The sequence below is a fragment of the Oncorhynchus nerka genome, linkage group LG18 (genome assembly GCF_034236695.1).
Source record: "Oncorhynchus nerka isolate Pitt River linkage group LG18, Oner_Uvic_2.0, whole genome shotgun sequence".
Classification (NCBI taxonomy): Eukaryota; Metazoa; Chordata; class Actinopteri; order Salmoniformes; family Salmonidae; genus Oncorhynchus; species Oncorhynchus nerka.
The window spans coordinates 46,479,726-46,507,092 of NC_088413.1; the positions used below are offsets into that span (position 1 = coordinate 46,479,726).

General features: G+C 46.2%; 1 protein-coding gene across 2 annotated transcripts in view; it reads right to left on the reverse strand.

The window, feature by feature from the left end:
* Positions 1-3,884: 3,884 nt before the first annotated feature.
* si:dkey-288a3.2 (protein phosphatase 1 regulatory subunit 37) overlaps positions 3,885-27,367 on the reverse strand; it is a 63,419-nt gene continuing 39,936 nt past the window's right edge. For both annotated transcript variants that reach the window (XM_029687702.2, XM_029687701.2), the window contains exon 11: positions 3,885-5,470. In XM_029687702.2, coding sequence (XP_029543562.1) covers positions 5,339-5,470 — 132 coding nt within the window. In that variant the 3' untranslated portion in view covers positions 3,885-5,338. The remainder of the gene's footprint in view (positions 5,471-27,367) is intronic.

Here is a 27,367-nt window from a genome sequence, read left to right on the forward strand (position 1 = left end):
CAATTGTAAAAGATGCAATGAAGCCATGATGTTCAACTCATAACATTTCAACTTAGTGAGTTTACATCAAAAGTAACATTTCAGTTCACACGTTTAAAGTGTCTAAATATTACTTTTGATGTAAACTCACTAAGTTGAAATGTTATGAGTTGAACATCATGGCTTCATTGCATCTTTTACAATTATGTTGTAATCATGTTATTGGGGAAATAATATAACACAGCTACAATATACTGTAAATGTATAAGAATCCCCCCTAAATATAATCAAAATAAAAACTCCTCTTGAGTTTGGTTGCAGACATATTTCAGCCATAACATTTTAGGTGGCCCTCCCCCCATTTCATGCTGTGACTTTGATAAACTCGATTAGTAAATTATGTCATTCCCTGCCCTGTTTTATTGACACACAGCTTTGTTTGTGTTGTTTTCTGCAGACCATTACTTAAAAGCCCCCAAAACTGGAGAAAAAAAAGCCTGACTGAAGCCAACAGCTAATTAACATGTTAATTTGCGTAATGAACTCGGGTGCGCTTGGTAACTTAAAAGTAGACCCAGTCGGGTCATAATGACTTTGATTTGGCTTGTGATTTCAAAGGATAAATGTAAAAAATGGCAGCTAATTGCGTCACTCTCTCATGTTTCCACTCGCCGCTCTAAGTGTACATAATTAGCTGTACTGGAACACCAAATTATTTCATTGTACATGCTTAATCACCACACTGGGAAATCACTTTGTTTGAGAACATTGTAGCGCGAGCCACAACAACACAACACAATTTCAAGCTGTGTTTTTATATTTTCCATTTTGATATGTAGGCATAAATCAAACCACAGATTTGAGGTAAAAATATGCATTTTTACTTTGACTTTTACAGAATTTTCCCCTCAAACTAAATACGATGTACTTGTCTTTGTTGTTGAAATTGTTTTATTCGGGGGGAAAGTAATAGATTCTTGACAGTTAGGCTACATTACCTTCTTCTAGTCTCCCTTTTGTCATCTGAACTGATACCTTCACAGGGGAAAATAGTGGTTGACATCCACCTCCACATTGCATATTGCTTTTCAGCTTTTCTGATCCATGCAATTGTTGGAGAGGAGACTAGGAGAGAAGAGGAAGCCACAAAATACTATAGAGATGCATCCTTTGTAATAGAGACTGGTGTCATGTCCAATATCATCCAACAGGGGTCAGTCTCTACTGCTTTTGAATGGCAGTATTATAACACTAGGTGGCAGCCTTGCCTCAGCTATGGGCTAATTGTGATAATGTAGTTTTTTGGTTTTACCAATAACAACAATTATACACTAGACATTGTATTTTATTTGTATATATATGTATATGTTTAATCATAAATAGATACATTCATCTTTACTATAAAGAATTACAGCACATTACCCAATTTAAGCAGTTATAGCTTACTATATCATAGGGTCAATATGCTGAGCTGCAGGTGGACAGAATACAGTGTGATGCTGGTCACTGTTCCTTAAAGCCACTTAAGCCATGGAGGAATGTCTCTTTCACACACACACACACACACACCATGAGCCGAGGCCTTAACTTGGTGGGGAAATTTTCCCCCAGAAAACCTTGCCTCATTGGCGTTCAGAAAGAAAATGTGTTTTGTTGCTTAGGAACAGTTTGCCTTCCGTCTCTGCGGGTGGTCTCCTTGTGAATATCATTATGTGCCCCTCGAGTCGGGAGGACGACACATTTTTCTTTTCTGCCAATATTTATTGTCTGCTCCACTCACTGTCGGGAGGTCTGGAAAATGCTTTCATTGATTAAAGGGGGTGCTAGGCAGGCGAAGTCTGTGAGAGACGTCACCTACCTTTATAATCATTTGTCAACATTATATTTCTAGAGGACAGCTTCAAGCTTACAGACAATATTGTTTTGCTTTGCTTTATGGGGAAATCTGCAAAGACAATCGAATTGCTAAATATTACAAAAACACAACTATATTAATGAATTGTTCTTATTCTCAGCTTTGTGTTTGTGTCCGTCTCAAGTTATTTTGAGTGCTTTGTCCTTTAGATGAGTATAAATGAGCCACCCTCTAAATAAGTGGCACCTGAACATTTCCAGCATTTCCTACACACACACACACACCCCTTCCCTGTGAAAACATGCTTGACTTTGAAATCTCCTCAGTAGCTTACATTTATATCCCAAGTGTGAAAACTCTCACCTTACATGATCAACACACACACACACACACACACAGCAGAGGCACTGCTCTTCTGCTCCAAACATCCTCCTCTGACAAAGCCAAGAAGCTGCTCTCTCTCATTAGTGTGTGAGGACAGCATAGCAAGCCCAGAGTGAGAGCTTCCTCCTTTCTCCCTCTGAAGTTAGTTTCTGCCTATTGTAATGGCAAGGCAGATTCATTAATATGCCACTGATAAGTACCAAGGAAATTATTTGGAGGAGGAGGAGGAAAAAGAGAGGGAAAGTGGTGGGGCGACGGGACAATCACTCTCCCTCTTCCGGCTGGGCCATGCCAGCTTTCGGAAGTAGATGACAGGCGCTGACAGAGGGAGGGGGTGCGTTCAGGCGGGGCGGGGAAAGAGGTGGCCCAGTGAGCGCCTAGAGGACACCGCAAGGGGCGGAACGGCCCCCACCGCGCCCCGGCCTCACAACGGATCGACAGAGGGATTGTGTTGACAGGGGGGAAGAGGAGAGAAGGAGAAGCAGCCACATTTACAGCAGGGATGGAAATTCATCAAACTAGGGGAACACCTCCAAGAGCCACGCTGCAACAGCAGGCTCTGTTGAGCTCTGTGTGTGTGTTTCTGTGTGTTGCTCTCATTCCTATTGGAAAGTCAGGGCTATTTCTCCGTGATGGATGGGAGAGTTGAGGTGGTCTTCGTTAGAGCATTGCTCATTAGTAATGTATGCTACTGTCCTGTCTAATTGCTTGCCCATAATTGTCAGTGTAGGAGAAATGATCAAACTCCCCCTGACCTATTCTCCATCGGTGCTGCAGATTTCCCCTGCGCTGCAGCTTTACTACTTTGATATGTCTAAAAGTGGATATTAAGTGGGTCATTAACATGTGTCCAGCATCTGTTACGGTAACAATGTTTAATCACAAACTAAAAGTTGCTTTCGTAAAAAATGTGTTCAGCACTTCTAAGCTCAACTACACAAGCAGTTAATTATTCATTTCTTTCCCCGTTTTCATATGTGTGGGATTAAACAAAACAAATAGGTTGAATGAAGTGCTAATAGTGCTGACCCTGTGCTGTTTCTCACTGCTTTTCCCAAATGTGATAAAGGGTGTAGGTGTTTCACTCATGTGCAGCAGCCGTAGAGGACCCAGCCCTACTCCCACTGTCAGTGCATCTGCTTCTGTCTCTCCATCGTCTCGCTGCCATCAGGTTTCATACCTAGTTGATTCCAGGATTGTGGAGGCTCCGCTGGGATGGGGCCTGGCTAGAGGCTTGGAGCTAGGGTTGGACCTGGCTGTGGCTGACCTGGCTCAGGTAGGGGCTGGCTGGGGCTTGGAGGTTGGGAGGGAGCCATGGCCATGGTTGTGGTGGGTGCTGCCGATGGTGGAGATGGAGGCCTTTGTTAAAACATCAGGTGGAGTGTGGGGGTTTGGGCACAGTGAACTAAGGAGGGCAGGGGTGCTCCATGCTGCTCTGCCAATCTGCTTCTAACTCTACCACATCACCCCCTCTACACAAACACACAGTCACAGACACACCCCTTCCCGAGCTGAAAGGAAGGAGGGGGTGTGAGAGGCCACCAGGGGAAGGGACTGGCCGGCAGGGGTGTTTGGGTGGTTATCCAGGCAGTGTGAAACCCAATTCACACCCAAGGACAAAGAGGGAGAGATCATCTCCTGTTAAATACACCTGGCTACCCTCATCTGTCAATCAGCAGATCTTTAATAAACATGGTTTTAGAGGAGAGGAGAGAAATAGGCTACATCCCAAACGGCACCTTATTCCCTATGTAGTGCACTACTTTTGACCAGGGCCTCAAGGGGCCATTTGGGACGCAAATAGACATGAGAGAAAACAGAGGGGAAAATAGTTTTTTTGTATTGGTATTTATTTGGTATTTAACAAAAAGTGCACAAAGTTTTGTAACTGTTATAGCCACAAAAAGCACAAATCCATCAGAATCACTACAAACTTCAATCCCTGTATGATTCAAAGTGGAAATGGTGTCCAGTAAGTACCGTAAGTACTATGTATTAGCCTATACATTAACAGAGTGGTTATGCAGAGAAGCATTTTGCCCACGCTCTCATTTCTATGATGCGTATGTCAACATCAAGCAATGCCTTCCTTAGCTGCAATTCTGTCATTCCTTTTTTACTGCAGAAACAAATCCGTGTGACAAATATACACTTTCTGTAAGTGTGACAAACACACAGCAACAACGAGATGACATCATCATACGTATATAAAATCCTAGATAGAGAAATTGTCATATAATACAACATTAAAATAGTCCCGTTCCCTGTTGATGTGAAGCATTTTGATCCCTTGTTCCCTCAGTCCATCTAAAATAGTTTTACCAGAAGCTCCAAACCAATGATTGAAATGTTCATATCTGTTTAGAACTACATCAAGTTTCTGAACATGAATCCTAAAAATACCAGGGTACAAACTGATTATGTGAAAACTCATAAAAGGAAGCAAAACAGCGCAATAAAAACAAAAGGCAAACTGTCGTCGCTGAAACTGTGTGACATACCTGAGGCTGTCCATGTGCGAATGTAAGTTAGCAGAGTTCAGTTCAGTTGTGGCTGTCATGCAGATGATGCTGTGGAACATAAGTAACAACCAGACACAAGAGTGCTCCCCTGAATATTAGTCATGACACACACACACCTTTCCGTATCAACAGAGCTTTAGTCCGCATCACACTCCGGGGACATTAAACGAGGGGGGGCGAGGCGAAGAAGAGAGAAAACAACTCTCTTCATTTCTAGGTGATTCACGTTTTGAGTGGGCTTGCAATATTGCTTCATGGAAAGTGTGTGAGCCTAGGCAGGAGCATTAGCCTGGGAACAGCAGGGCGGACCATTGGTCCGGGTCAAAAGTAGTGCACTACATAAGGAATAGGGGTGCTATTTGGGACATACCCCTAAGTTTCATTAGGGACCAGAGCTCCGGCTTTATTACCCAGATTTGGAGTTTTATGGTTAGCATTATTTGCCATATAATTATTATTCGTATAGATCTGCTAGTCAACTGTTTGGGATGGACATTAGGACAGGACGTCTGTGTGTGTGTGCGTGACAGAGAGTGAGGGAGAGAAAGTGTGCGTCTGCGTGCACGTGTGTATCCATTTCAGTCATGTTGTGGGGTTGTCAGCGGGTCTCAGAGGAGTCGGGCCACGGCAGCTCTGTTTCCGCGGCGATGCGGTGACGTGCAGCGTTCCCCGTGCAGAGCTCACTGATCTCTCTCAGTAGACTCTTCTGTGTCTCCATCAGAAAGTCCTCCTGGAAATGACAAACAGTCAAAGACACTGAGTACAGTAGAGTACAGTAGGGAGGACCACAGGATGCATATTTCATCTCCTACAGCACTGTCTTTCCATCTCGTCTTATTCTTATTTATTTATCTATTCCTTTGTGTTTCTTTGGGTTCTATATGATAGAGGGGAACTCATGAGTAAGTAGGAGAACACACACAGATGCTTCTTGCTGCCATGTTGTGTTTAGAGAGATATCGAGAGAGAGAGCGAGAGGGAGAGGGAGAGAGGGAGAGAGCGAGAGAGAGAGGGAGGGAGGGAGGGAGGGAGAGAGGGGGAGAGAGAGAGAGAGAGAGAGAGAGAGAGAGAGAGAGAGAGAGAGAGAGAGAGAGAGAGAGAGAGATCTGACGCGTAGCGAGCTGGCTGGAGGACAGCATTAGAGATGCTGTTTCCTCCTCATAAATTATCGGCGTGACGACCAGGCCCTCCAGCGCACCGGTGTGATTCTTTCAGCGTTGGGGATGGAACCCTGCGTAGACCCGCTGTCATCCCGCAGTGACTACCCACCCACCCTCAACCGCAGCCCAAGCAAAACCCACACCAACCCAACCCATGTCCAGGCCCATGTGTTACTGTGAAGCAGAGGCAGCAGTGTATGGGTCTCCTTCTCCCTCCTCCTCCTCCTCCTCCCCACCGCGCGGCCGGGCCGGTCTGCAGCAGAGCAGTTAATAAAGAGATTGATTATCAGGCTGTCAGGAAGTGACAGTTGGACAGGGCGTCTCTGCGTGAGTGACAGAGGGCACGCTCGCCGCACAGCAGCCAGGAGAGGAGGCACAGGCACCACACAGCCTTCCGCTCTACCCGCTCCAACCGCCCTGTGCCACCCACACCCCCGGCACCCAACCCGACACCCCGCTTCAAGCCGTGCCAACACTGCTGCCTGCCGGGGGAGAGGGAGGAGGGTGAGAGAGATGGGGGCATGCAGAGCACGCTGCTCCAGCCTTCTGGAGTAGGAGAGAGAAAGACAGGGAGAGGAGGAGAGGAGAAGGAGATGAGGAGAGCAAATCAGCGGCTGGTGACTCTCACTGCCAGAGTCAGAGAGTCAGAGTTCACAGCCGCTGCCTTCTGGAGAGAGAGAAAGCACGAGAGAGAGCGCAAGAGAAGTGGGGGAGGGAGAGAGGGAGGGGGGAGGAGAAAGAGATGCCAGTGACAACATACTGTACTGCCGGCGAGGTCATATATGCAATACACACGAGCACACGAGCACACACACACACACACACACACACACACACACACACACACACACACACACACACACACACACACACACACACACACACACACACACACACACACACACACACACACAGGTTTTAGGCATTATCTTGAGTAACATTTACAATGCTCAGTTTTTTAAAACTTAAACACAGATATGCACTGCCAGTCTCAGAGCGTTCTAGTGAGGATATCCCTGGCTCGGTGATAGAAGGGGAGGTGTTGAGTGCCGAGTGCACAGCCCACACCCTAATTAATGATTTAACAGCACACAGGTACGCCCAGACAGCCAGGCAGGTGCTCTACTCGTTCGCTTTGTGCTCCTCTCAGTGTCACTCCTCCCCTGCACTGAAGGCTGTCTGGGTGCTACACCTCTCCTCCTTCTGACTCTGTTTGAAGTTTGGGACCTGCCTGCCCATCGGTCTGTCTGTCCAACAACAGCGCATCCCCCAATCCCCAACACCGTCCCCCCTTTTTAATGAAATCCCAGCACTGATAACATCAGGTGACAACAGTGGATTCATCCTTTCCAGCTGAGTTGCAGCTTGCCGCATTACCCTGTTCAAACAGTGCATTGTTCAAAGACAATTAGTGTGTGTGTGTGTGTGTGTGTGTGTGTGTGTGTGTGTGTGTGTGTGTGTGTGTGAAAAAAAAGCTGCTCTCTGTCTTGAAGAAGATCAAAACAACCAGTGAAGGTTTCTGATCTGCTCTGGCCATGCAGCGCTGTGATGAGAGGAGGAGAGGGGATAGGAGCAAGGAGCTGTCCGCCTGCCATGCTCCCGAACGCAGTAGCAGACTAGAGAGGAGTGGAGCAAGGCCTCTCGCCGGATGGACGTTTCTTCTGGTAGCACATTGTGTGTAGTACTAACATGTTCATCTCGCATTGTACAGTAAACAGACAGTATAGGCTACAGTGTTCTGCGTGTACTAACTGTACTAACACACACACACACACACACACACACACACACACACACACACACACACACACACACACACACACACTTCTTATTCTGAACACTGGAAGCATCTACCTAAGAGGGGAGACTACCTACTTAGTAATAGTCATTTTTATTTGTTTTACAATACCATTGTAAGATTTTATTTTGACCATGGGAAAAATACCATCTGTATTGTGAATGTGGGTTCAATTGGAATATAGCCGTATACTGTGTAGCCTAGCTCCCTTCTGACACACAAGGTTGACACACCGCAATAATGACCATATGCTATATAACGAGCATGAAACGTTTTATACAAAGGAGCAGCATGACCACCACACTGGAGCTACACCCCATGCTCGCTCTCTGCCACGGGGAAACACAGAAACCGTCACAACCATCAGACAATGGGTATGCCCATCACACTGACATGGTAATAAGATCATGGCGATGTGTGTATCAAGAGTGTAATGATTTAGGATGACTGTGGCCCCGAAAAAAAAAGGACCCGGACTCCAGAAGACTCCAGAGATGATCACATTGGGCTTTTTTTTCTGTAGGAGGCAACGTTTATAGTTTCTATGTTAGAGTACATAACATTCTTGCATTAGTATGTCATATGAAAACAGACCTAACGGCGTAATTGTTGAAGTCGATTCACAGGGCATCAATCTGGAATTCTGAATACAATCACAATGCCATTTACAATACGTGCTGTGTGTGTGGCACATATCGGTCTCACATATCGCACCACTATACGTGTTTTATAATATTCACAATGTGTAATGAATGTGATAGCAACAGTATGCCTATCCTGAATGCAATTGCAATTCCATCTTCAATGGGTCACCAGCTCTCATGCCAGGTTGTCAGTCTTCCACCACTATGTCACATGGGTGCAGCAACAAAGTGTTAGGGAAGGTTATCAATGCAAAATGAACATGACTGTGAGAGGATTGTAAATACAACCATATCCAACACTTAAATGGTGCCTCAGAGTATCAGGACTATCTATCACCCTTGCAGTTCACATGCGTAACACTTTCCTTCGATAGTTCGTCTGCTCCACAGACTATCAAAGGGAAAAGGGATTCAAACCAGCGACCTTTCGGTTACTGGCCCAACACTCTTAGGCTTCTTGCTATGCTACCTGCCGCCCCTTATCAGTTACATACCAGTAACATGCCAACTGTATGTCTGTTGACTTTCAACAAGAAAGTGTCTGTAGTCCATCTAGAGATGTTCAACAAACTGTCTGTAGACTCAGTAGCATCTCAACTGTATATGTCATCATTATCAACGCCCTCCATTTGGCAAATCTGACCAAAACTCTATACTCCTGATTCCTGTTCACAAGCAAAAAGTCAAACAGGAAGTACCAGTCACCCACTCAACATGGAAGTGGTCCGGTGAAGCGGATGCAAAGCTACAGGACTGTTTTGCAAAGACTGGAATATGCTTCGGGATTCATCTGATGGCATTGAGGAATTTACCACATCAGTAACCGGCTTCATTAATGAGTGCATTGACGACGTCATCCCCACAGTGACCGTACGTACATATCCCAAACAGAAACCATGGATTACAGGCAACATCCGCACTGAGCTAAGGCTAGAGCTGCCGGTGAACTATCAGGCAAAGTGTCAATACAGGACCGAGATCAAATTCTACTACACCGGCGCTGACACTCATCGGATGTGGCAGGGCTTGCAAATGATCACGGATTACAAAAGAAAACCCAGCTGCAAGCTGTCCAGTGAGTTCACTGGCAAGTTCTCAGACATTTTCAACCTCTCCCTGACCCAGTCTGTAATACCTAGGATGTTTCAAGCAGACCACCATAGTCCAGACCCTATCTCTACATATCTGTAGCCATGAAATGTGTTGAAAGTTTGATCATGGCTCATCCCAGACACCCTGGACCCACGGTAATTCGCATACCACCACAACAGATCCAAAGATGATGCAATCTCTATTGCACTCACCACTGCTCTTTCCCACCTGGAAAAAAGGAACACCTACCTGAGAATGCTGTTCATTGACTACAGCTCAGTGACTACAGCTCAACACCATAGTGCCCTCCCTCAAAGCTCATCACTAAACTAAGGACCCAAGGATCCTGACAGGCCACCCTCATGTGGTGGGGGTAGGAAAAAACACATCTGCCACGCTGACCTTTAACACGGGGGCCCATCAGGGGTGCATGCTTAGTGCCCTCCTGTACTCCCTGTTCACCCACAACTGTGTGGCCAAGCACGACTCTAACATCATCATTAAGTTTGCCGACAACATGACGGTGGTAGGCCTTATCACCGACGACAATGAGACAGACTACATGGAGAAGGTCAGAGACCTGGAATTGTGGTGCCAGGACAACAACTTCTCCCTCTACGTCAGGATGACAAAGGAGCTGATCATGGACTACAGGAAATGAAGGGCAGGGTCGAGAGCGTTCCTCAGTGTCCACATCACTAAGGACCTATCATGGTCCAAACACACCAACACAGTCATGAAGAGGGCACGACAACACCTATTCCCCCTCAGGAGACTGAAAGGATTTGGCATGGGCCCTCCGATCCTCAAAAAGTTATACTGCTACACCATTGAGAGCATCTTGACTGGCTGCATCACCGCTTGGTATGGCATCTTCTTGGCATCCGTCTGCAAGGTGCTACAGAGGGTAGTGCATACGGTCCAGTACATCACTGGGACTGAGCTCCCTGCCATCCAGGACCTCTACACCAGGTGGTGTCAGAGGAAGGCCCTGAAGGCCCTCTAGTCACCCAAGTCATAGACTGTTCTCTCTGCTAACGCACGGCAAGCGGTACCGGAGTGCCAAGTCTGGGAACAAAAGGCTCCTGAACAGCTTCTACCCCCAAGCCATAAAACTGCTGAACAGTTAATCAAATGGTTACCAGGACTATTTGCATTGATCCCCCTTTTGTTCACACCCCACATTATTGCACTTGCTTTATTTACACTCACTGGACTCTACCCACACACTCACACATACTACACTGACACTCCAACACACACACGCTCACACACACACGCTCACACATGCATATTGACGTCACACACACCCTCACACATAGACACACTTTCATACTCTTCACATATAATGCAGCTACTCTGTTTATTATCTATCCTGATTGCCTTATCACTTTTATCCCTACCTGCATGTACTGTATATACCTCAATTACCTCAACTACCTCATACCCCTGCACATTGAATCGGTACCGGTACAAAATACAAATACTCCTTGTATTGAGCCTTGTAATTGTTATTTTATTGTGTTACTATTTCCTTTTTTTCCTGATTATATATTTTTTAAATCATGCTTTCTAACTCTTCATTGTTGGGAAAGAGCTCATAAATTAGCATTTCACTGTCAAATCTACACCTGTTGTATTCAGCGCATGTAACAAATAAAATTTGATTTGACATGATTTTCAGAATAATTCACAGTACTTAATTAACGCAATAGGGAAGGTATTCTGAAAACAACCATACATTCCATACTATAGACTTCCATACTGGCACTGTGATACAGGCATATCCGCCGCACAGCAGCAGTGTGTGTCTACACACAACAATGCAATCCACCCCCCCCCCCCACCCGCTTGAATGGGCTTATCCTGCCTCTCTCATCCCAGTAAACACTCTTTTTGCACTCGATTGGTCGTCGGAGAGATCAATAGCCTCAGACAGAGCGAGCAGAACACCAGGGTAGGGATGGTGATGTCTCGTTGGGTTGATTTTTTCCCTCTCTCCTTAAACCGACACAGAGCACGAGAGACCATTTCACACCCCCACCAAAAAAAAGGAGAGATGAAAAAAGGAAAGGAGGAAGATAGGAGGAGCAGACAGAATCTCACATCCACCCCCAAAAAAGAAAGAGACAAGAGGAGACGAGGAGGAGGAGGAAAAAGAGAGAGAGTTACACAGCGAGCTTTAGAAGGAAGGCAACACAGATGGACAAGTACTTTTTACGTCTGGAGCTTCTGCTGGCATGGTGCCACGGGCACAGACTCCCTTTGTTTGCCAGGCTACTAAACTAATAGACATAAAGGCAGGTTCCTGCTGGCCTGGAATTATAAAGTCATTAAGGAATCCAAATACACACACACATATATATATATATATATATATATATATATATATATATATATATATATACAGACACAAACATGCACAAGCGCGCGCACGCACACACACACACACACACACACGCACGCACGCACGCACGCACGCACGCACACACGCACACACACGGCATGCAGGGGCCAAGAGAGGGGACGAGATGACTAGGCCATACCCCTGGTGCAGCTTAAGCTAAGGTAACGTGTGTGTGTGTGCAAGGTTGGGGGCCTTGAGTGACTTCACTGTGAGCGTCAAACACACAAACACTCATAACTGAAGAGGAGCCGAAACACAAACCGCTCCTCTGCATCACCATACAAAGCAAACTTTTATCAAAAATACACCACCTCCACCTCATCACACTCCACAAATATGTATTTTATTTGCCAAAAACTGTTACTTTTGTTCCTCTGTAATCACAGCACTACATTGTCAAACAACGAGAGTGTCATTCTTCACTATGGGTATTGTTCCCCTCCTTACATGTCTGCCTCGCCACAAAAGGATCCTCCGCGGGCTTTTGTCCCTGGTGTAATCTCAATATTATTTAAGATGGCCAGCGTACAATGGCAGCGAGAACAGGAGCCGCTTAAGCCCCTCTCCCTGAACAGTGGTCTTGGCAACTAAACTAACTCATTTGTTAGCTGTGCATTCCCTCAGACAGACCAGTAAATGGAGGCACCATCCAACTATTACATGGGAGGAACTGGGGCTGCTGCTGCCACTGTAGGCTGGCCACACCACCATCTATAACCCCACGTGGAAAACCTTACACATGGACTGGTTCAATCCCCAACTTAGTCAGCTGCAGAAAGAGACCCTGCAGGCCATTCCCAGACACTCTGGAATGTACTGTAAATATATTCTGGAATGTGTCTTTAGAATATGGAAGCGGAATGGGATAGAACAGTTTATTATCATCATGTTGATATATTGTAAATGTGAAGTGTGGGTGTCATCTGACAATGAGACCCAGACATGCCCAGAGAGAGTTACTACTAAAAAAAAGCACAGATCTTTAATTTGATCACTCTTTTGTTGCAGAGAATTTCCCTACACTACAAGAAATGCAAACGTGTAGTGTATGAGTTTAAAAGGGCAACTCAAGTTTGTCATTCCCACTTTGTAATGTCAGACGATTTTCCCTAATGAAAAAATGTATCAACCCCTACAAAACCGTCCATTAATTATAATCCACACAATAATTAACATTTCCTGTTCCTGCAGGATTCTTTTCCTGCTGAAGCTAGCTGGCTGAAATTAGGATCCTACATCTGTATATACTAGTAAACAGGCACAGGTCATGAGGTAGAAAATACCCCAATTCTCATGGACTCTAAATACGACTAACATTACAGTACCTGTCTTTAGATCAAGAGTTGTACTGTAGTGTGTTAAAAGCAGAGTGTTTATACGACTGGAAACCTCAGAAGCCCTACATACTCCTTTCCATCTCCAGAAACTCATAATGTATTCTCACTATAATAAACATGTGTGGATCCAGTGTTTGTTCGTCTCTTTCTTCGTACAAAGACGAACGCGCGTGTTCTCCGACAAGGGTGCTGAGAGGCGAAATTTCAAAGGCGAAACTTGAGAGCGAAGGCTGCGCATTTACAATATTTAATACATTTAAGTACGGCTCGATGGTAATACTACAGTATGCACATTTTGCATTTGTGTATGCATGTGTGTGTGGCATGTGTTTGTGGGTGTGTGGGTGAGAATGAGACTATGAAGAGAATCACTGATGAAAAAAGGCTACTTTGAAAATTCTATGATAATTGGCTTCTTAAAAGGAGCTCATTTTTAACTATGTCACTGCGACTGCTGCATGACAATTAATCTGTTTGCCACTGCTTCCTTGGCATCTGTGCCAATTACTTTATATGCTAATATATGTAAATTACTAAACATTTCAGATGCCAGTTACAAGTATATGCAAGTAGTGTATTGTATTTTATTTAAAGTAATATTCTTAACGCGGATCAACAAAGCAAGTGCTTTACATTTCGAGGGGTATATATATATTTTTTTCTTCTGTGGCATTTTTCTGTGGCATTTTTCCTAGGATGTGGCGGTATTGGGTACACTGAAATAATGCAATATAAACACTTCTGTTTAACATTTACTCTCCAACTAAAACAAATATTCTTAATAATGATACTTTACACCGTAACTATTTTCTACACAGTAAAATAAACTGTTAAAATGAAAAGTTTCAGTATATAAAATTCAAACCTTTATAGCAGAAGATTTCAGAGGCAATGAAATTAGAATATTATCATGTTTTTCACAATGCATGATGAAGTTAAAAGACAGTAGTTTCTCTACCAAGCTGACTCTTTATTTAAATAAATAAACCTCTCCATCTAACCATGTTTACTCATCAAACCGGATGCATTCTACCTTCTTCTGCCCTATCTCAGCGTTAGGCGTATTAGAAGACAAAGCTGTAGAATTGCTCTTTTATTCTCTCTAAAGGCGACTAATGTTGTCGATATGTAAATGTTAATGAATGCACTTTAAGCATCTTACAATGCCCTTTTTCTCTTAACATAAATTGCTATAATTATCAGTGCATTTAGTTTTTCCTCTCCTGGTCTCTCTGGAGCAGTTACATCAACAGAGTGAGGTGTTGTTCTACTGTCCTACAGTATCGCTGTCTACTGTAGTACTGTATACCAGGTAGACTGGCTGCTGCCTCTGCCTCTTTCTATTCTCCCAACTCAACTGAAGATGTCACTATTGTATACAGAATGGATACTCAGGAGAACCACAGAGAGCAAGAGAGAGAGAGAGAGAGAGAGAGAGAGAGAGAGGGAGACAGAGAAAAAAAGAGAGAGAAAGAGAAAATAGAGATAGAGAGAGAGAGAGAGAGAGATAGACACTACTTGGGGGGGTGTTTGCATGTTCATCTTTACGAGGACAATACGAAGCTGGATGTTTTAAACATATTTTACATTTAAAACAACTCTGCCTGCCCGAACTTTGAATGTCTGGAAATCCAGTACACTTATCAAACCAAGCTTGTACTTTCCTTGTTAAACATGTCATATGTGGCACCTGTCCAGGTGATAATTTGCACACGAGCATGATGTGCACACTAAACAATCTGTATATCGCAATTTATTAGGCCTTTCATTCAATAGAACACAGTGGACCAATTGTAAAATATTCTATGCTCAAACACCTGAGTGAAATACCTGAATTTCTGAAGTAGCAGATCCAGTTGTGGTTACAGTAAGTACTATACAGTATTTACAATGCATCACCCCAGTACAAATAAGGAGGTCAAAAACAGAGTGAATTCTACTGCCAGCCGATTCATTATAGCAATTAGGAAAAGGATTTGTTGGATTTAATTCTCACACTTGAGTTTAACTTCAGCATTTATGGTTGTAAATGGACCCGTAAGGAAGCATTTCACTGTTCGTCTACACCTGTAGTCTACGAATCATGTGACAAATAACATTTGATTTGATTGTTGTGGTTTCCTTCTGGGCATGACATAATTCTAACATCAGCAGATTAGGGGAAGTTATGACGCAATAGTTATATGGTGAGTATTTTTCTATTTGGAAAGAAGCAGAGGAACGGATAAATAGAGAGAGATAGTCACGGCGCTAAAAAGAAGAGAATGAATGTAAATAGATTTAAAATACATCTACATTTGCGTACACACGAACACCTCGACCAGAGTTTCCAGAGTGTTACGATGAGAACTTAGAGCAAAGCCTCTCTCCTAATTTATAGCGACCTTAGTCCTCCTCCCTGTCTTCCTCCTCCTCCTCCCCTCTCTCTCTGTCTGTCTGGTGAGCTCCTGCGTGTATCCCTCTCTACATGTGTCACCGTTGTGAGTTTCTATCTGTCCTCTAACAGCGGCGCTCACACCCCTACCTGTCATTAGGGAGGGGAGGACACAAGGTTGAAGAAGGTCTTGATTAACACATGATCACAGGAGCGAGCGTGTGTCTGTTTGTGCACGTGTGCGCACGTGTTTGTGTGTGTCAAGAGGGTCTAGATTCACACAAATGATCACAGGGGCCCACCGCTGTGACCTCGGGCCGTGCTCAAGCACCACCGGCTGTAGCTACAGCTTATTTAATTGATCTCGGCAAGTTGTATTTTTTTATTTCACATTTACATATCAGTGCTGTTAAAGCAAGCTCTGGGTGGGCGTGGAAGGGCTTATTCGCGATACAAAACTCTTTTTGTTTTGCTCGCTCTCCTCCTACGACTGACTGATTCCTTTGCCTTCCATCCACAACATGCCTTCACAGGTGTTTAATGAATTAGCCCAGAAATCATAGTACCTGTTATTGTGTTTTTACAGGTGAATATGCATCCAGGCTATTTAAAACGCTTCACGTCTGTCCGTGACATTTTAAAAATGGACTCCCCGAGGGTAGACTTTGCCAATTGCCTTCCCATTAGTTTTGTCTCTGTGTTTTAGGAGAGGGGTTGGATTACAGACTCTTCTAAAAGCCATACTGCTTAGATAAAACAGAGCACCCTGCCTCGGCTGGTCTCTTGCACTGTGACATTTTCATTAAAGGCTTAAAAATGGAGAGAGAAAAAGAGGAATTAAGTGTTGTTGTTTAAATGCCTTTGTTCATTTTTCAGGTGGTATGACAGTAGCACTAGTGTAGGGCACACTGGAGAGAGAGAGAGAGAGAGAGAGAGAGAGAGAGAGAGAGCAGTTCACTCTCTTTCTTTCTCTTTTGCTCTCTCTGCATCTTGCTTTGCTTTTTCATTCCTTCCTCTTTCTAGTTCTCGATCTCACTCGCTCCCTCTCAACTCGCTCCCTCCCTCTCAGTCTCAGTCGCACTCTCTACCTCTCAGTCTCAGTCTCTCCCTCTCAGTCTCCTCCTCTCAGTATCTCCCTCTCAGTCTCTCCCTCGCAGTCTCTCCCTCACAGTCTCTCCCTCTCACCCTTTCAGTCTCTCCCTCTCTCTTCTGTTGCGGTGTACAAAGATTATGCACCGTCCGGCATCGCTGCCGGTAAAGCGCCATCTGTACGGAAGCGTGGCAGGCGCCGTAATCCGCCTGACGCAGGTTGTCGTGGAGACGGATGGCAGGGCTAGTTCGCCGCAGGTGTGAGAGCCGGTGCCATGGGAGTGGGAGCGTAACCCTTCCAAGGGGATGGAGACTGGTGAGAAGGTGTGAGAAAGGGGGGGCACTAAGTCTCTGACACCCAGGAAGACTCAGGGAGAGGAAGCACCACCATTCACCGTCCCTCTCTCTCTCTCTGCATCATCATCACATACATCTCTAATGCTCCTCTATGTGCTTTCAGTTTGACTTAAAAAAAAAACATAACTATGGTGTAACTCTGAGAATCCGCAGCGTAATGCTTTAATAGTTATGTTGGTGGATAGTTTGAGGACAGGACATGGTGCAGTAGCCCCACTTACTCAACCTTGTTCCAGGATGTTGCTACAGAAAAAGGCCTCCAGTGTAAAAAAAAAAATGAAGCTCTCTCTGGGGCCTCGATTTTGGGCTGCGGCCCTCACACAACAATCCAGTGATTGAGGTGCCTATGGAGTACAATTGATTCACCACAACTCACAAACCAATCAGCTGCCCAGGCATATACTTACACAACTTACAATCATTTTAATGCACACCACAACTTGCCGTGTTATGTCAGATGTAAACACTGCTGTGGGCCGCAGCTATTACATCGACATTTAGCAGATGCTCTCAAACTGACTAACAGTTTGTAAGTCACCTTGAGGTAGCTAGGCGAGACAACCACATATCTCAGTCACAGTAAGCACATTTCTCCTCAATACAGTAGCTATCATGAAAGTCAGTACTAGTAGAAAAAGTTAGTTGATTAGAAACATGTTTATTTTATATTTCAGCAAATGTATGTTGGTTTCAACTATACAGTATGTTGAATCAGTGCATGATGGTACAGGTCCACTGATTACTGATTACAATATACCATTTATCCTTAAATCGTTTAATCTATGGGAGCTTCAACTGGCAGGGCAAGTCAATGTGTGCACATTAAAGGTCAACACCCAACGGAATACTCACTATAGAGGAGCAGTATGCCGTACGTACTACTTCAATGGTGGGTTACCGGTTTCCCTATGTAGGTGAGATAAAAAAAAATAGGGCAGGAGTCAAAGGGAAAGGCGACATTTGAAAAAGGTACCACTCTCTGCTGCCAGCCTAAAAGCATACAAATTGCTGTTGATGAGTTTTTGTATTGGGTGTGCGTTTATCCGGCGGTATCCTGGGCTTCCATGGAACAGCGAGACCCTGTGTGCGCTCACACACACACATAGGCAGGGCCGGATTCTTCAGGTGTTCATTTGAATAGAAAGAGCTGAACGAGGCCTTGCGTAATTGATCCCCTGGGAGAGAGGATGTCTAAGCCTGCAGAACCCACTTCTTCCCCAATTACACACACAAGGCACGCGAATACACAGGCACGGGTACAATTGTACACACACACACACACACACACACACACACACACACACACACACACACACACACACACACACACACACACACACACACACACACACACACACACACACACACACACACACACCAAAAGCACAGCCAGGACCAATCAGATTGTTCAAATCTAAACCAACTCCAGGGTAACCACTATGTCCATACAATTAATGATACTGTATGTAAACATTGTTCAATAGGAGTCTTTTCTCAGCAACAAACCCACATGATGGCTATCAAAATGGCCTCCACATGCCTCATCCTATCCTATCAGGTCAGAGCACAGCACAGCCCAAGCCATGCGGTCTCATTCATAGACGTTGCATCCCAAATGGGACCCTATTCCTTATATAGTGCACTACTTTTGACCAAAGAAATGCACTATATAGGGAATTGGGACTCAGTTTCCTCTTCTCCTCAGAGCTGAATTTAATAAAAGCGGTGTTGACAGCAGGGCGCGGCGGTCCCTGACGGGTTCAGGCATGGGGCAGCCATGATGGAGCACCAGTCTGTTAATTACTGAGTACCTCTGGGGTTCCTCACCTGGCCCTCTGCATGCTCCACACGCTCCGCATGCCACGCCCGTCATTACCCACCACCACCCTACCGCTACCCACCCACCCTTGAGCTCACAAACACCACGCCTGAGCCAAACAGGTGCCGATCACTGTGCCACCAGTGTCCGCCACGCTCCTCTGCCCATCGCATACACACCTCTAGCATACGCATGCGCGGGCATACACACACATAACCTGCCAGGGAGCAGAGAACTAGGATACAGCCAGGGCCTCCTAGAGCCAGGGCCTCACAGTGCATGTTAACGCACACACGCGCACACACACCACACGCGATTCAGAGGGGTTAACTAGGGGACAACAAGCGGGATGGATAACAAAGGTGAATAACATAATAATGTATTTTCTGGTATGGTTGAGTCGTACAATATGGATGAGTGGACAGGTGAAGTGTGGTGAATGAATACCATGACACTGACAGTGGATGTTCTCATCCCAACACTGCTCCTGAACCACACAATGGTGAGGAGTGAATTCCGTGACCTCTCAAGCAGTGTTGTCTATTCTGTGGAGGGACACCTGCATCATGGGGGCATCATGGCATCTGCTGTGATTAACACTTGTCCACTACTATTCCTCCCCTCACTTCAACCCCCTCTCCCCTCTCCCTTTACCTCAACCCCCCTCTCTCTTACCACTTTCTCTCCCCCCTCTCAGGCCTGGTGTAGGGAGTGTACAGGGAACAGACCTGACCCCTCCCCCCATCTCAGGCCTGGCTTGGGGACAGTGGGGGGAACTATAGGGGTAACAGCTGCCCCCAGCCTGTCTGTCCGTGACTGGCTGGCCAGCACTTTATTAGTGGCTGTCCAGGACTCCAGCTGATCCTCTCCCATGCAGAGCCCATGTCACACTGATGTCTTCATCGCTAAGCGGAGCAGACGCCCGGCGCCCGGAACTGGCAGCTACTGGAGGTGACAACAAATCCAATTATCTACCCTCAACGGCGTCTGCCCAGCCAGGACCACAGGGGTTAGAGCTGACAGGGGACAGAGGTATGGGATGGGGGGACAGTGGGACAGGGGACAGAGGACACACACAGGAAAAGTTTCAGTAAAGGAAAGGAGTCTTTCAGGAGGATTAAAACAGAGGGAGAGAGAACATGAGAGGGCCAGTCACTTGAAGGAGATGAGTGAGTGAGTGAGTGAGTGAGTGAGTGAGTGAGTGAGTGAGTGAGTGAGTGAGTGAGTGAGTGAGTGAGTGAGTGAGTGGTGTAGTGAGTGAGTGAGTGAGTGAGTGAGTGAGTGAGTGAGTGAAGGGAAGGGGAGAAACAGTCACACTAACAATGCCTTTGTGGAGAGGTGATAGAGTTGATTCACAGCAGGGTGCTTCCCTGATACTGTCTATACTGGGGATCTGTTAGCAATATTACCACCGCCTACTTATGTGAGAAAACCCTGGGACAATCTGGAGAAACACATGCTACAGTATACAGCACCGTACTCCAGTCCATGTGTGTCAAACAATTGCATAATTTACAGAGAATTTGAAAGTGATTTTTCAAAAGAAACAAAGAACAGAAAGAAAGGACAGAAAGAAAGAAAAGACCTTGGTCAAAAGTAGTGCTCTACATAGGGAATAGGGTGCAATTTGGGTGCATTTAATCATCGCAGCATGGCTCTTAGAGTCCGTGTCCTGTTTTTAACAATAATTCAGTTAAATCTTCATAAACAAATTGGTTGATAGGTGCAGACTGGGACACTACATGTTAAGTGCTGATCATAAGGGCTGAGTATTGATCTGTTATCAGACAGACCATTCTAGCAGAGCTAAAGGTGAAGGAGACCTGGAGGAAGTGTGGGGGATTGTCACCACTCCAGGGGGGTCTGAGGAGAGAGAGAGAGAGAGGGAGGGAAAAGCCACAGAGCCTGCCAAGTCATCTCCCCTCCCTCACTCTCCTCTCTCCCTCACCTACTACTCCTCTCCCACTCTCCTCTCGTCTTCCACCCTAGGGAAAGTGTCTCAACTTATGTCCTCTCAGCCGTTAAGAGTGTCTCTCCTCCCCGGCTCCATCGGCCAACCACCAAGGTCCCCGGCTGCTCCTCTCCCTGACAGACGATCAGACAGGGGGACATCGTATGGACGAAGAGCGGGGTGGTTGTGGTGGAGCACTCACCCTCGCTGGGGCAAGTGACTGAAATGAAGACATTAAACTATCCATATTTATACCCAAATCCTCCTCAGCCGCCGTGGACCGGCTAATTTCTTCCTTCTCAGCAGCTGAGAAGGGAGGCAGCAGCCATTTGAAAGTGAAAAGGATGGTTTGGTTCTCAGTGGATGGTGGTTTCCTGATGAAAGCGAGGAGAGAGCAAGCGAACGCGAGCGAGAGCTAGACAGAGAGCTTCATGGTATTCAGATGAGCGGGCGTCAGGCTCTCTGGGCTCTACGATGGGTGACTGGTGACTCGGGGGCATTTGAGCGTAGAGCACCAGGACATGCCCACAGAGGCGCTACCATCCGACACCCCTACTTATGCATTGCATATATATTTTATATATATATAAATAATTGTAGACCTCCACAAGACTGGTTCATCCTTGGGAGCAATTTCCAAACGCCTGAAGGTACCACGTTCATCTGTACAAACAATAGCACGCAAGTATAAACCCCATGGGACCATGCAGCCATCATACCGCTCAGGAAGGAGACGCGTTTCGGTCTCCTAGAGATGAACGTACTTTGGTGCGAAAAGGGCAAATCAATCGCAGAACAACAGCAAAGGACCTTGTGAAGATGCTGGAGGAAACAGCTACAAAAGTATCTATATTCACAGTAAAACGAGTCCTATATCGACATAGCCTGAAAGGCCGCTCAGCAAGGAAGAGGCCACTGCTCCAAAACCGCTACAAAAAAGCCAGACTACGGTTTGCAACTGCACACGGGGACAAAGATCGTACTTTTTGGAGAAATGTCCTCTGGTCTGATGAAACAAAAATAGAAGGAGGAAAAAGGGAGAGGCTTGCAAGCCAGAGAACACCATCTCAACCGTGAGGCACGGGGGTGGCAGCATCATGTTGTGGGGGTGCTTTGCAGCAGGAGGGACTGGTGCACTTCACAAAATAGATGGCATCATGAGGGAGGAAAATGATGTGGATATATTGAAGCAACATCACAAGACATCAGTCAGGAAGTTAAAGCTTGGTCGCAAATGGGTCTTCCAAATGGACAATGATCCAAAGCATACTTCCAAAGTTGTGGCAAAATGGCTTAAGGACAACAAAGTCAAGGTATTGGAGTAGCCATCACAAAGCTCAGTCCTATAGAACATTTGTGGGCAGAACTGAAAAAGCATGTGCGAGCAAGGAGGCCTACAAACCTGACTCATTTACACCAGCTATGTTAGGAGGAATGGGCCAAAATTTACCCAACTTATTGTGGGAAGCTTGTGGAAGGCTACCCGAAACGTTTGACCCAAGGTAAACAATTCAAAGGTAATGCTACCAAATACTAATTTAGTGTATGTAAACTTCTGACCCACTGGGAATATGATGAAGGAAATTAAAGATGAAATAAATCATTCTCTCTACTATTATTCTGACACGTCACGTTCTTAAAAATAAAGTGGTGACCCTACCTGAAGACAGGGAATTTTAACTAGGATTAAATATCAGAAATTGTGAAAAACTTAGTTTAAATGTATTTGGCAAAGGTGTATGTAAACTTCCGACTTCAACTATATATATATATATACATTATATACTATATATATATATACAGTGGGGCAAAAAAGTATTTAGTCAGCTACCAATTGTGCAAGTTCTCCCACTTAAAAAGATGAGAGAGGCCTGTAATTTTCATCATAGGTACACTTAAACTATGACAGTTCTTGAAATTTTACAGATTGACTGACCTTCATGTCTTAAAGTAATGATGGACTGTCGTTTCTCTTAGCTTATTTGAGCTGTTCTTGCCATAATATGAACTTTTACCAAATAGGGCTCTCATCTGTATAACACCCCTACCTTGTCACAACACAACCGATTGGCTCAAACACATTAATTCCACAAATTAACTTCTAACAAGGCATACCTGTTAAATTAAATGAACTCTTAAATTAAATGAACTCTTAAATTAAATGAACTCTTAACAGGGCATACCTAGGTTAGAGCGATTTCCTAGGTTAGCTAGCCAGCTATTGTCATTCTTTTAACGCAACGTAACGTAATCAACACTGCTAGCTAGCCAGCTAGCCCCGAATAGCAGCACAGTAGAAACTATTACACTCAACGGAACGACTTGATTAGTGTAGTGTCAACAACGCAGCCAATGCCAGCTAGCCTACATAGTCAACAACGCAGCCTCTGCCAGCTAGCCTACTTCAGCAGTACTGTATCATTTTAATCATTTTAGTCAATAAGATTCTTGCTACGTAAGCTTAACTTTCTGAACACTCGAGACGTGTAAGTCCACTTGTCATTCCAATCTCCTTTGCATTAGCGTAGCCTCTTGTGTAGCCTGTCAACTATGTGTCTGTCTATCCCTGTTCTCTCCTCTCTGCACAGACCATACAAACGCTCCACACCGCGTGGCCGCGGCCACCCTAATCTGGTGGTCCCAGCGCACGACCCACGTGGAGTTCCAGGTCTCCGGTAGCCTCTGGAACTGCCGATCTGCGGCCAACAAGGCAGAGTTCATCTCAGCCTATGCCTCCCTCCAGTCCCTCGACTTCTTGGCACTGACGGAAACATGGATCACCACAGACAACACTGCTACTCCTACTGCTCTCTCTTCGTCTGCCCACGTGTTCTCGCACACCCCGAGAGCTTCTGGTCAGCGGGGTGGTGGCACCGGGATCCTCATCTCTCCCAAGTGGTCATTCTCTTTCTCCCCTTACCCATCTGTCTATCGCCTCCTTTGAATTCCATGCTGTCACAGTTACCAGCCCTTTCAAGCTTAACATCCTTATCATTTATCGCCCTCCAGGTTCCCTCGGAGAGTTCATCAATGAGCTTGATGCCTTGATAAGCTCCTTTCCTGAGGACGGCTCACCTCTCACAGTTCTGGGCGACTTTAACCTCCCCACGTCTACCTTTGACTCATTCCTCTCTGCCTCCTTCTTTCCACTCCTCTCCTCTTTTGACCTCACCCTCTCACCTTCCCCCTACTCACAAGGCAGGAAATACGCTCGACCTCATCTTTACTAGATGCTGTTCTTCCACTAACCTCGTTGCAACTCCCCTCCAAGTCTCCGACCACTACCTTGTATCCTTTTCCCTCTCGCTCTCATCCAACACTTCCCACACTGCCCCTACTCGGATGGTATCGCGCCGTCCCAACCTTCGCTCTCTCTCCCCGCTACTCTCTCCTCTTCCATCCTATCATCTCTTCCCTCTGCTCAAACCTTCTCCAACCTATCTCCTGATTCTGCCTCCTCAACCCTCCTCTCCTCCCTTTCTGCATCCTTTGACTCTCTATGTCCCCTATCCTCCAGGCCGGCTCGGTCCTCCCCTCCCGCTCCGTGGCTCGACGACTCATTGCGAGCTCACAGAACAGGGCTCCGGGCAGCCGAGCGGAAATGGAGGAAAACCGCCTCCCTGCGGACCTGACATCCTTTCACTCCCTCCTCTCTACATTTTCCTCTTCTCTCTCTGCTGCTAAAGCCACTTTCTACCACTCTAAATTCCAAGCATCTGCCTCTAACCCTAGGAAGCTCTTTGCAACCTTCTCCTCCCTCCTGAATCCTCCTCCCCTCCCCCCTCTGCAGATGACTTCGTCAACCATTTTGAAAAGAAGGTCGACGACATCCGATCCTCGTTTGCTAAGTCAAACGACACCGCTGGTTCTGCTCACACTGCCCTACCCTGTGCTCTGACCTCTTTCTCCCCTCTCTCTCCAGATGAAATCTCGCGCCTTGTGACGGCCGGCCGCCCAACAACCTGCCCGCTTGACCCTACCCCTCCTCTCTTCTCCAGACCATTTCCGGAGACCTTCTCCCTTACCTCACCTCGCTCATCAACTCATCCCTGACCGCTGGCTACGTCCCTTCCGTCTTCAAGAGAGCGAGAGTTGCACCCCTTCTGAAAAACCTACACTCGATCCCTCCGATGTCAACAACTACAGACCAGTATCCCTTCTTTCTTTTCTCTCCAAAACTCTTGAACGTGCCGTCCTTGGCCAGCTCTCCCGCTATCTCTCTCAGAATGACCTTCTTGATCCAAATCAGTCAGGTTTCAAGACTAGTCATTCAACTGAGACTGCTCTTCTCTGTATCACGGAGGCGCTCCGCACTGCTAAAGCTAACTCTCTCTCCTCTGCTCTCATCCTTCTAGACCTATCGGCTGCCTTCGATACTGTGAACCATCAGATCCTCCTCTCCACCCTCTCCGAGTTGGGCATCTCCGGCGCGGCCCACGCTTGGATTGCGTCCTACCTGACAGGTCGCTCCTACCAGGTGGCGTGGCGAGAATCCGTCTCCACACCACGTGCTCTCACCACTGGTGTCCCCAGGGCTCTGTTCTAGGCCCTCTCCTATTCTCGCTATACACCAAGTCACTTGGCTCTGTCATAACCTCACATGGTCTCTCCTATCATTGCTATGCAGACGACACACAATTAATCTTCTCCTTTCCCCTTCTGATGACCAGGTGGCGAATCGCATCTCTGCATGTCTGGCAGACATATCAGTGTGGATGACGGATCACCACCTCAAGCTGAACCTCGGCAAGACGGAGCTGCTCTTCCTCCCGGGAAGGACTGCCCGTTCCATGATCTCGCCATCACGGTTGACAACTCCATTGTGTCCTCCTCCCAGAGCGCTAAGAACCTTGGCGTGATCCTGGACAACACCCTGTCGTTCTCAACTAACATCAAGGCGGTGGCCCGTTCCTGTAGGTTCATGCTCTACAACATCCGCAGAGTACGACCCTGCCTCACACAGGAAGCGGCGCAGGTCCTAATCCAGGCACTTGTCATCTCCCGTCTGGATTACTGCAACTCGCTGTTGGCTGGGCTCCCTGCCTGTGCCATTAAACCCCTACAACTCATCCAGAACGCCGCAGCCCGTCTGGTGTTCAACCTTCCCAAGTTCTCTCACGTCACCCCGCTCCTCCGCTCCCTCCACTGGCTTCCAGTTGAAGCTTGCATCCGCTACAAGACCATGGTGCTTGCCTACGGAGCTGTGAGGGGAACGGCACCTCAGTACCTCCAGGCTCTGATCAGGCCCTACACCCAAACAAGGGCACTGCGTTCATCCACCTCTGGCCTGCTCGCCTCCCTACCACTGAGGAAGTACAGTTCCCGCTCAGCCCAGTCAAAACTGTTCGCTGCTCTGGCCCCCAATGGTGGAACAAACTCCCTCACGACGCCAGGACAGCGGAGTCAATCACCACCTTCCGGAGACACCTGAAACCCCACCTCTTTAAGGAATACCTAGGATAGGATAAAGTAATCCCTCTCACCCCCCTCCCCCTTAAAAGATTTAGATGCACTACTGTTCCACTGGATGTCATAAGGTGAATGCACCAATTTGTAAGTCGCTCTGGATAAGAGCGTCTGCTAAATGACTTAAATGTAATGTAAATGTTAAATGCATTCCATCTGACTACCTCATGACGCTGATTGAGAGAATGCCAAGAGTGTGCAAAGCCGTCATCAAGGTAAAGGGTGGCAACTTTGAAGAATATAAAATATATTGGGATTTTTTTGTTACTACATGATTCCATATGTGTTATTTCATAGTTTTGATCTACAAAGTAGAAAATAGTAAAAACAAAGAAAAACCCTTGAATGAGTAGGTGTGTCCAAACTTTTCACTGTATGTATTGCATAGCCCCTATGTAAACTCAGAAAACCTCCTCTCACTGTCAACTGCGTTTATTTTCAGCAAACTTAATGTGTAAATATTTGTATGAGAGATAAACTGAAAAAGTTCCACAGACATGTGACTAACAGAAATTGAATAATGTGTCCCTGAACAAAGGGGGCTGGTCAAAATCAAAAGTAACAGTCAGTATTTAGTGTGGCTACCAGTACTGCAGTGCATCTCCTCCTCATGGACTGCACCAGATTTTCCAATTCTTGCTGTGAGATGTTACCCCACTCTTCCACCAAGGAACCTGCAAGTTCCCGGACATTTCTGGGGGGAATAGCCCTAGCCCTCACCCTCCGATCCAACAGGTCCCAGACTTACTCAATGGGATTGAGATCCGGGATCTTCGCTGGCCATGGCACAACACTGACATTCCTGTCTTGCAGGAAATCATGCACAGAACGAGCAGTATGGCTGGTGGCGTTGTCATGCTGGAGGGTCATGTCAGGATGAGCCTGCAGGAAGGGTACCACATGAGAGAGGAGGATATCTTCCCTGTAACGCACAGCGTTGAGATTGTCTGCAATGACAACAAGGTCAGTCCAATGATGCTGTGACACAGCGCCCCAGACCATGACGGACCTTCCACCTCCAAATCGATCCCGCTCCAGAGTACAGGCCTCAATGTAACGCTTATTCCTTTGACGATAAACAACGAATCCGACCATCACCCCCGATGAGACAAAACCGCAACTCATCAGTGAAG